This window comes from Medicago truncatula, chromosome 2 (assembly GCF_003473485.1).
Source record: "Medicago truncatula cultivar Jemalong A17 chromosome 2, MtrunA17r5.0-ANR, whole genome shotgun sequence".
Taxonomy (NCBI): Eukaryota; Viridiplantae; Streptophyta; class Magnoliopsida; order Fabales; family Fabaceae; genus Medicago; species Medicago truncatula.
The window spans coordinates 21,019,019-21,030,891 of NC_053043.1; the positions used below are offsets into that span (position 1 = coordinate 21,019,019).

Sequence of the window (11,873 nt, forward strand, 5' to 3'; positions counted from 1 at the left end):
TGAGCAAGATTCTGAGAAGCTTGCCTTTCTAGATGGAGACCAAAAGTGACTGCCATTGAGGAAGCTAAGGATCTAAACACTTTAAGTGTTGAAGAGCCCACTGGTCGGGTTGATGTAAATTTCCAAGTCGACGTTCAGAGTCCACTGGTCGACTTGACATATATGTTGGCGGGTTCTGTATAGATGTCTTTTATTCATGCTAGAGTCAAATATTGAAGACAAAAATAATTTCTAATGAAAAAAGGGTGCCTCGTTAAAAATCTTCAAAACAAATCTCAAAGATTGAAAAAAGGTAAGAATAATCTTGAGTTTCATCATCATGGTGTGGGACCGTTCCTCCTATATGCATCCTTTTTCCATGGTTTTATTTGTCGCGCGTTGTTGGTGAGTCCTTGTTTTAATTTCGCCCTTGGCGGGCTTGTCTGAATCCATGTTTTTCTGAAAAATAACATTACTTCCGAACCTCCAAGTAACCAGTATAAATAAAGGAGTTTTAGATCGTATGCAGTCATATTCAATGAGAACTAATTTCTTCTAGATTATGTAGTAGTTGTATCTGAACAAAGTAGAACAGTAGAAGAAGGAGAGTTATAAAAAAGTAGGTTGGCTCTTGAAAAACCTGCAAAGCAAATCTCAAAGGTCAAGAAAGGTTAGAATAACTTTGTGTTTCATATTCAAGCTTTTATTGGCGGGACTGTTGCTTTCTATATTTCTTTATGGCGTGCTATTTGGTGAGTTTTTCTGAAATATAGCGTTACTTCCAATCTTCCAAAATAAAGGAGTCTTAATCATACTCAATCTCACTTAATGAGAACTAATTACTCGTTGCCTTCTGTTATTAACTCGCCCATATTTTCTACTCCCCTTCCTATTCTTTTCATTCTCTTATTAGATTGAAAATAACCTTCATACTTGATTATCATGTACTTTTAATCCATTTCTTTCTTCTATTAGATTGGAATTAATTCTTCCTACTACTTTTCCTAAATCGAAAATCGCTACTTCCTTATAAGATTTAAACCAGCTCACCCACTTTGTTCCTTTTATTTTATACTCCTTCTCTTTCTCCTACTACCTTGAATTTTAACTTGCTTGGTTTTTTATTTTCTATGTCTTTACTTCCTCCTATGAAGTAGGAACTAAAGTCTTCTGCTCAATTTTATTATTCTACGTGGGTCTAGCGCTGTTAATCCATTATTTATGTTTTTACTAGATAGTTAGTTCAGTTCGCAAAATAAATGGTAAATGAAAGGTTTCCCAGGAAATAGAGGTGGGTCATTATGTAGTAAATCCGCAAGTGCACGGTTTACCGATGTAGTAATTCAATTATCTTTCAACAATGATTAGAAAAGAGTTTAAGTTGAAAAGTTTGGATTTTTTAACAGTTGAAAATAATAATAAAAAAGCGCATTGGGATTATTGGTTCATCTAGATGACAAACCCTTCATAAACCAAACCCTAAACCTAGAACTTTATGTTGGACCCACTTTTTAAAGATAAGTTTCTCTTAAGCCTATCACATCTCCTTTCGGTTTCAGTGAGTGTGTTCTAGCAATCACGCCTATTCTCATGATTGATTGCTATTCAAATCCTTGAAGAACGAAACTTTATTTATCAAGAACACACAACACAAGCGATAGCGTCAACATAAGAGAAATTAAGTAGTAAGGTGAGGGATTTGAGTTCCGCGTGGTCACAATTTCGTGACAGCATGCCCAATCTCTTTATTGAATGTGGGATACTTGTGCTCACACTTCACACAATCTCAATCTAAAGAGTATACATTAATATTGAAGTAGGGGGTTGAACCACTTCTCTTTATTGCATAAATAAATATGAATGTTGAATTGAATGAATTGTTTGTGTGCAGAAATGGCAAAGATATCCAACTTGGATGTTGTGAGTTTGTTTGCAGATTCATCCCTTACGTTTTTAGCGGTGTTGAATGATGTAATCTCTTGATTTAAATGAATGAATATCATTTTATATTTTTCCCAATGAATATACTTTGTAGGCATTTCTATTGCAACACTTTTATTTTATACATATGGAATTATAACTTTAGAAAATTAATTTTGACAGGAAGAGAAAAAGAGAAATTCACTACTCCAAATTCATGTATATGTATTGTATTGTACTTCCGTATACTGACATGCGCTAACTACATACTACCTCTGTCCCTAATTATAAGATCATTTTGAATTTTTTTTTTGTCCCTTTTTATAAGACCCCTTTGCTATTTCCAACTACATTAATTATTTCTTTACATACATGCCCCTTTGAGAATTTTTTTTGTCCCTTTTTATAAGATCCCTTTGCTATTTCCAACTACATTAATTATTTCTTTACATACACACCCCTATTATTATACATCTTTTTCTTCAATTAGCAATAAATAACATGTTGAAAACAAAAACCAACCCTCTCTCTTAAAGGATAAATTGTAAAAGCAATAGTAATTACAAACATATTTAATACAAATATCCACTATCTTAACTCTCGTTATTTTTTTAAAAGGATCCTATAATTAGGGACGGGGTAGTACTAATTACAATACATGTGTTGTAACCTGTAGCATTAATAATTTTGTACTATGCCTATGCCTATGTCAAGCTAGCTATATGAGTGATCTAGTAGTGGATAATTAATTTACTATAATAACTTTTTGTGGCTACAAATTAAGATGTGTGAACGGCACTGATCGATATGTAGTTATTGGACTTTGATTGAATATTGTTATATCATAAGTAATATGGTTGTTTTTAATGTTCAATAGATGTTTATGTCATTCTTGAAAATTTTATGATTTTTTTTCTATAATTGATATTTTTACCGTTCTGAAATGCATTGAACTGCATTATTTATTGTTTAAATAAGTAAACCAATTTCCTGCGGATTGCTCATTTCCAGCCTTTCCAATGGTTTAAGTAGTTGTTAAAAAGAAGGATTTGAGTTTTTAGTTAATGACAAGTCAGAGTAGGGTTGTTAACTTACACCTTTGTACTTGCAGAAAAAGTACAATAATGATTCTTTCAGGGCGCGTTTTCAAAGGGGTAAAGTGCTCGGGCGCATAGTGATGCATGTTTCTTTCATACTGCTTCTTGAACGTTCCTCTGTCTCTGTTAGGAGGAACATAGTGATTTCTGCGTTCCCCCCGGAGTTTCCTCTCTCCTTTGCATCTCTCGCCTTTTTCTCCGCATTGCTCTCCTCTCCTTTCACATAACACTCAGCACGAGCGATTATTTCCTCCATTGAGTCAGCGGGTTTCTGGGCGAGTGATTCATTAAATTGTCCAGCACGCAAACCATTCTGAAAAGCGCCAGCGAAAACCTCTTGATTGGGGTTGGAAACTTTAATTGTTAAATCATTGAAGCGAGCGAGATACTACCTTAGTGATTCGTTTGGGCCCTGTCGAACGTGGAACAAGTTGGTTGATAATACTTTTCGGTGGCGACTTCCGGAGAACTGTTGGGTAAACTTCTTTATCATGTCCTGATAACCCACAATGGAAAAGCGAGGAAGGCTCATGTACCAGCGTAAAGCTGCATCAGCAAAGGTACCCGCCAACAGCTTGCACTTAAGGGAGTCAGCAACTCCGTATACGGACATCCGAGTGTTGAAGACGGTTACATGCTCAGAAGGATCGCCCCTTCCATCGAAAGTTGGCAAGTGCGGCGGTTTGAAGTTATCCGGGACTGGAGCGTTCCATATTTCGGTTTAAAACAGTTGGGGCTCTGGTTCATCCAACTCGCCGTGATGAGAATCCGCCTTTTCTTGCTGCTGTAGTTGCTGGATAGTCTCCACCGAAGCGAGAATTCGTTCTGTTCCAACAACTGGGCGATCTGAGTCTTCATCATTTGTGCTTCTTCTGGTGTTGCCATATCGGTATTTCTCTAAATCGTACGTGAGGTGCGATTTAGGTTTGAGTAAGGGTTAGGATACTAAATCGCAGAGAAGACTACGACTCAGTTTTTCTTTGGATCGGAGTCTTGATACAATGAATCGTGGATTGGAGGTCTTTCAGGTCCTTAGGAATATTATGACTGTCCAACCTTCATGTTTTTTTGTGAGAGTAAGTTAGCAACCCCCTATATATATAAAACCAGAATACTTTGAACCCATAAGAAAAACATGACAATAGGTATATAAGACAAAATTATTACATGTTTAGAAGAAAAAAAACAAAATTATTACTTAAAATTTTATTTAATAAAAAACAATAATGTGACTTCAAATAAAAAAATAACTATCGGTACATAAGACAAAAATTTTACTTAAAAATTTATTTAATAAAAAACAATAACGTGACTTCAAATTATTTGTTGTTAATTTGTTTTTTCTTTCTATATTCTCTCTAGGACATTTTTGCTTATTTTAATTTCTATATTTTCCTACAGGACATATTTGCAACACCTTGAAATAATTCGGAGGTTTGGTTTTTGGTTATTTTTTCTCACCCTTACTCTTCCTCATGCATGGTTTTGATCCAATGTCTTGGAAGTAGGGGTGGTCAAACGGGCGGTTTCGGACGGTGACGGTCCGAAAACGTCAATCCGATCGAAATCGCGGTTGGTAAATAACAACCCATTTTTGTCCATTGCAATGATCGGATTTGTCGAATGACGGGTTGAACGGTTGGCGGGTGGGTTGGGTGGTTACATACGGGTGTAGAAGAGAGTGGAAAAAAAGAAAAGAAAAAGGATAGTCACTATACAAATTTAAAGAACTTGTAACCGTCGCATTAGAGTGGTTGCAACTGTGATGGTAACATACCTGTTGCAGTTTCAACATATGGTCATAGCTTTAACGCTGAAGCAGCATCAAAATGGTACAAAATGATCCAAAAAACCATTTCAAACTGAGAACGAGAAATATATAAAAATTGGGAAGGAAGAGAAACAGGGCCGACCCAACGGATTAAGAGGCCTAAAGCAAAAGATTTAATGTGGCCTTTAAAATTATTATTTTTTAACAGAATATATATAAAATATCAATTTTATAGAGACCAAAATTTCAATTCACAGATAAGCGTAATTGAGGCTTTTTGGTTATCAGTTAAGCTATGAAAATGTCTATAATTTATCTATCATATAATATGCTTCTAACCAAATTAATTTTTTAGAGGTCTTTTGTTTATCCAAAATTTTGAGACCTAAAATCCTTGTTTAGATCACTTGGCCTTTAGACCGGCTTGAAGAGAAACATAGAACATAAAGAAAAGCGTTAAAAAGAACATAAAAGTTGAAGAAGGAAGAGAGTGTGAGGATGTTTTTATCTCAATGGAACAAAAAAATTATAAAAAAAATAATTTAATGTATTAACGTGAAACCGTTTCATTTTAATATTATTTAATTATAATAATAGGTATAGGTAGAGTAGATAACAATTTGTCAACTGCTGTAATAATGAAAATTTATTGAATAATAAATTGCTCTTATTTATTATTAATATTTTTTTTTAGGAATAATTGCTCTTATTTCTAGTTTGTACTTTCTAGTATAATTCTTTAAAAAACAAAAAAAAACTTTATAGTATAGCATTGATTAGTGCACTGATTTGTTTACAAAATAGGTTTAATATTGCATGACCAAATAATGGTCACGTGAGAGGAAGAGGATGTTGTTTGAAATCAATGATAGATGATGATAATACTTGAGTTAATAATATGCAAAGATATATAGACTTAATTATAAAACTAATAATTAATAGGCATACACAAGACACCTCCTAGTGTTCCTATTTTTTTTTTTTTAAAAATAAAAATAAGATTTCTTATAGACTATATTTTTTTAGATGAATTATTCTAGTCTATATTTAATTAGAATTAGTTGCATCTATACATTATTAAATTGAGTTTGCAGGCTTATAAAAAGGCATACCTAGAGTTTAGCATTCCAACCATAACCAATCAAACCAACTCTATCTATCAATTTTTTAACATTTTCCATATTTTCATTTTCGATCACAATGTCTGATCACTCTCAGAATATCAAAACCGTTTTGAGGCCAAAAATTTTTCGAGAATACGTTGGCGTGAAGGATGAGCCAGAAACTTTAGATGATTTTCCTGTTAATATCATCCATGATGATGTCAATCAATTCCACTTCATTCTAGGCTTCGCCACTGAGGCGTATAAAGATGGAAAAGGAACGGGACATTTCATTCGTGATTGGAACTTTGATTACTTCAGCCCAGAAAAAGTGTTTGAACACAAGAAAAAATATAAGAATATGAAGGTTATGATAACTATTGGAGGCCATGGCCCTAAATATCCATTCAATCCTAAGGAGAAAAAGGTATGGATTTTCAATGCCACAAGCTCGATCAGACATATCATTCAAGACTATGAGAACTACCTTGTCAATGATAATAGCTGCCACTGCACTAGCATAATTGATGGTATTGATATTAACTATGAGTATATCGATTCTAGTGTGACTGGGGCTGACTTCTCCAACTGCATTGGAGAAGTTATTAAACGTCTCAAGAAGGATAAGCATGTATCCAAATCCATGGAATATGTGTCCATTGCTCCGACAGAGCTCCTCCAAGCCCACTACCGCACATTGTTCTGGGACCACAAAATGAATATTAACTATGTTGATTACAAGTTCTACAATCAAACTATATCCACAGAGAATGAGTTTGATGAGCTCTACAATCAACTAGTAACGGATTACGGCGGTGAGCTTAAACTTTTGGTAGGTGTTAGCACCGATCCAAGTGATACTAAGATGAAGCGACAGGTGTTCATTGAGGGCGTCACAAGACTGATCAACAACAAATCACTCCCTGGACTTTTTGTTTGGAGTGCTAATGACTCTGCCAACCCACCGAGCAATGACATCGAGCCTTACATCTTGGAGGAAATTCTACTAGAACTCTTTACCAATAATTGATTACTAGCTACATGATAGCTAATAATTAATATTTTATTTTTCGATCGGGTCATTTATCACGTATTATATTATAGCAATATGCCATAATATAATATGTTACATATTCTAAATAAGACCCATGATCATGTGTGTGATTTTATTTAGTACTACTGCATGTGTGTGTTGTGCTTGCCACATTTTTTTTTTTGTATCAATATTATGTTGTGTTTGAATTTGAATGAATATCTTTTGTCATTGTATCCGAGTGGAAAAACTAATTCTTATGTTGTGTTATTATATGTATGTATGACTTAATTTAGAAGATATACAAGTTGATAAAAAGAAGCAAAATGACAACTTTACTGACAATTTTGTTTTTCTCTTTTCTTATTGGTTAAAAAACAATAGAGAGAGAGAGAAAAAAAGGAAGAGCGAGAATAAAAACATTATGTGAGTATGAGAGAGAAAATTGTTAAAAAAGTTCTCACAAGAGGTCGTACAAATATCATTTCTCAAATAATTAACTACAAGCAAATTGAAGATGCAATGTTTTTTGTCCCGATTCACTAATAAGTTTATATTTCGTCCATTTTCAGTTTTTCTTTAAGCAATAGAATGACTTTTCAGTTATAACTTATAATATGATTACTTTAAAGAAAAGAAAAGAAAAGTAATCACATTGTTGAAAAAAATAAAAGAATTACTTTTCTTTAAAAAAAAAAGTTTTCTTTTACAATTTTAAGTGCGATTAGGATATTGTTCACTTGCCACCTTCATTTAACTTTCTTCTTAGCAAAGGAGAGAAAAGTAATAATAGACGGTTAACCTAGTTTCCTAGTATAAATAGAGGAATAGAGAGTCAGAAAGAGACTATTGTTGCACATGAGAGCCGGAAAGAAGAGGAGAGGAAAGGAGGCAAACCCTAGCTAAGGAGAAGAGAGCCAAATATCACGTTTCAGACAATTCGAGGTAAGGGGGAGATTCCTTTCATTTTAGGGTAACTATTATATGTTGGGGGTTGTTTGAAATATTTAGATGTTAATGTTCGTATGATGATGTTGAAAGATTAGAATTAAGGGAATCTAGTTTAGGGTTTCAATTGAGTCCATAGCCTTAAAAAGAGTAGATAATTAGGTAGGTTAGTGGAGAATTAGTCTTGGAATGATAGTGTAACTTTAGGATGATGATTTGGGAGTACTGTAATTGAGTTTAGTGGTTTAAAAGTGATTATTGGGCGAAAAATGCATTTTAAAACTGATTTTTGTAGTTGTCTGTTACCCAAAATCGGGCTCCGAAAGGCTAAAATCAGCCCCCGATTTTAAGCAGTTTTTCACATTTTTTTATTCGACAAAAGTCTTCCTCTGATTTTTGAAACCCGGCCCTCGATTTTTGTCAGACAACCTCGGAAAATCCATCTTTTTCACAATTTTCCGTATTAAATTGGGTTTCAGTGTAAACATGAAAGTTGTAGGTATGTGTGTTAGATTTCCAATGGTTTTGGTTTAACCTCAATCAAACATCTACAACATGAGTTATGATCAAAATACTACACATGGGTCAGCACAGTTGTGCGTCTCTCCTACGCTTAAGAAAATCAATCATTTTCACCACTATATGTTTCGAATTGGATTAAGGTTCCTTCTTGAAAGTTATAGGTATGAATGTTACATTTCAATTTCCTTTGGTTGGAATCATTTAGGACCTTTATAACTTGAATTATGATTAAAATACCGCATGTGGGTCATGCTGCGTTTTCCATGAACTTTCAACATAACCCCTTCAATAGACTCTAAAACATCTATGAGAGCATTAGTGATGAGTCATTAATTAGTGTTTTTAATAGATTATTTGAGTCTGCTTTATTTATATATTTATGTGTTTTTATTTCCTTTTTAGAAATATTTTACTTCAATTGCAAGTTATTTAATTTCAGGAACAAATATTTCAAAGATTGAGTCTTGGAGCAAAAGAAAGGAGATTTGGAGCTGATTCGAGCCAAAAATACGAAGATTTGGTGCAAAAATATGAAGCCAACCACCAGAAGGCCTGGAACGGCCCGTGGCTCCAGTGGCACGGCCATGCCACCACCACAACACTCCTTTTGCTGCTTTTGTTTTTTGACAAGCTGTTTGGTTAGTTTATTTTTGACCTAAAGCCCACAATTTCTTGTGGAACATTCTATTGATATATTTCTCAAGGCTTAAGTAGTTATAGGTTATAAATAGAGCAGCTAGCAAATATATTGAATCATCTTTTGTTCTTGGAAATAATAAGTGACAACTGTTTCTTTGAATAAAAGTTCATCTCTATTTTCTTGTTATTTACTTTCATGTTCTTGTGCTTCTTCTCTATGTCTACAATGAACATGAGTGAGTAGAATTCTTTGTCTTTGGATTGTTGGATGAGTCTAATGACCTAATCCCTATCAAACCAAGCCTCGAACCCTTATTTTATGTAAATCTATTTTCTAATCTATTTCACCGTTTTTATAATGAATTAACAAGTATTAATCGATGGACCGAAAGGCGAAGTTTAATAGTTGTTAATTCATAAAGACAAATATCAATCGAAGGATCAAAATATGAAGTTTTGATATTGGAACAAGTGAAATTAGACAAGGATTACGAAACATGAAAATAGTCTTGCAAACCTTGAGACAATAAAGTTTCGAGCTTGAAGGATTTCAATAGCAATCAACCATGAAAATAGGCGTGGTTGCTAACGAAACACACTCATTGAGACAGAAAGGAGATGTGATAGGCTAAAAAGAAACTAGTCTTTAGAAAATAGGTCCAAATAAGGTTCTAGGTTTAGGGTTTGGTTTGTGAAGGATTTGTCACCATGATGAACCAATAATCCCAAGACACTTCTATTATTGTTATTTTCTTTCAAAACAAAAATACAACTTTTAAACTTTTAAATTTTCAATCTAATCATTGTGTAAGAGTAAATCAAATTCATATCTCCTTGTTGGAACGATACTCTTTCTTACTACATCGGTAAACCGTGCACTTGCGGATTTATTGCATCAAGTTTTTGGTGTCGCTTCCGGGGAGTTAGACAATTTGATTAACTTTTTTAATAACGGTTAGACTGAAAAAAAAATTCCTTTTTTTTTTTTTTTTTTTTTTTTCATTTTTCGTTTTGCCTTTAGCTTTTGGAGTTTTTAATTTTGAATGAGAAGAACCAGAAGTCTTGGAGAATTCGTTCATGAGATTGAAAGATTCATCCGTGAAAGAAGATAAAATGCACATAATAATAACGATATGGATGAAGAACATGCTCTCAAAGAGTATGCAATCGCATCTTCAGATGAGCCATACGCTATTATTGTGCACCCAACAGTGGAGGGAAATAATTTTGAAATCAAACATGCACTTATTTACTTAGTGCAGCAAAATCAATTTTTCAAATCAAGAGGCCGTAAGGCTGCACCTCTTTTCTTTTTCCTTAAGGGATAGAGCTAGTGCATGATTTCATTAATTGCAAGTTGGTTCTATCACTTCATGGGACCAAATGAGGCAAGCATTCCTTGCCCGATTCTTTCCCCCTTGTAAAACTGCTCAATTGAGGGATCAAATCACACGATTCACTCAAAAAGATGGGGAATCTCTTTATGATGCGTGGGAGCGTTTCAAAGAAATGATTAGGCTTTGCCCCCATCATGATTTAAAGAAGTGGCTTATTATCCACACTTTTTATAATGATCTTTTGTATACCACAAAAATGAATGTTGATGCAGCTGCAGGTGAAGATTTGATGAATAAAATATACACAACAACATATGCTTTGATCGAGGACACGGCCCAAAACCACTATTAGTGGACAAGTGAGAGAGTCATCCCTTTTGTTGCTCCTTCACCCTCTAAAAAAGAGGCAGGTATGTATGAAGCTTTTGCCCTTGATCATTTGAATGCTAAGGTGGACACACTTTTTCAGAAATTTGATAAATTAAGTGTAATTGTTGTCACATCTGCTTCTGTTTCACCACCATGCGAAGTATGTGGTATATTTGGCCATACTGGCGTTGAATGCCAACTAAGTAGTGTTGTTGAAAGTACTGAGCAATTGAATTATGCTCAATATATGGGATGAGGACAAATCAAAACTTTTATAAAACTCCTCAAAATCCCTTTGTACAAACAGCACCACCCGGTTATGCAAACAACCAAGGAGTCCCTAAAAAATCCAGCTTGAAACTTTTAATGGAAAATTATGTTATAAATCAATCCAAGTAGCTCCAAGAGCTTAAGAATCAAACATGACTGTAGGATGACTCTCTTGTCAAGCTTACATCAAAACTGGACTCCATTGCTACTCACAACAAAATGTTAGAGACTCAAATCTCTCAAGTAGCCCAACAAGTGGCTACCTCCTCTCAAACCCTCGATATCTTTTCGGGCCAAACTTAAGCCAACCCTAAAGGCCTTATAAATGCAATTACACTTAGGGATGGTAAGCAATTAGAGGACTCCGTTGTGAAAACTAAGACAATTGAGGGTGAGATAGAAAGCGAAAAACCACAAAGTGAGAAATCCATAGGAGAGAGTGATAAGCCAATTGTTTCACCACCTCATAAATCCAAAATTCCTTTCCCACAAAGGCTTGCTAAGCCTAACCTCAGAGGTTCCGGTAGTTTTTCCATCCCTTGTGTGATTGTGAGTGAAACCATTGAGAAAGCCAGGTGTGATATAGGGGCTAGTGTCAGTTTGATGCCTTTGTCCCTTCGTGAAAGGTTGGGTATAGGGTAGAGAAACCTTCTAACCATTAACCTAATAACTTTAAACAAGCGCTTCGCAGGAGTTAACCCACGAGTTTTATTGCTTTTATTTTGTTTGTTTTGTGTTGTTTTAATTTGCTTTGTAGGTAATTGTCCAAAAATGAGAAGAAAAATGAAGAAAAAAAATTCCTCGCTTGACCAGAAGCTTGGCACGGCCGTGCCAACCCATCAGCATACAAAACCAACCAAAACTCCAGGGAGTTGACACGACCCG

At 34.6% G+C, this 11,873-nt stretch overlaps 1 protein-coding gene and 1 non-coding gene across 2 annotated transcripts; one reads left to right on the top strand and one right to left on the bottom strand.

Annotated features, from left to right (window-relative positions):
* The first annotated feature begins 5,878 nt into the window (after window positions 1-5,878).
* LOC25481081 (chitinase 2) lies at window positions 5,879-7,178 on the top strand. Its single transcript, XM_013586433.3, has one exon. The coding sequence runs from the start codon at window positions 5,968-5,970 to the stop codon at window positions 6,898-6,900; it is 933 nt and encodes a 310-aa protein (XP_013441887.1). The 5' UTR covers window positions 5,879-5,967; the 3' UTR covers window positions 6,901-7,178.
* A 3,265-nt stretch (window positions 7,179-10,443) lies between these two features.
* Window positions 10,444-10,550, bottom strand: LOC112417846 (small nucleolar RNA R71). The gene has a single exon (XR_003008291.1). It is a non-coding gene; the product is annotated as a small nucleolar RNA R71 (small nucleolar RNA).
* Window positions 10,551-11,873: the final 1,323 nt, after the last annotated feature.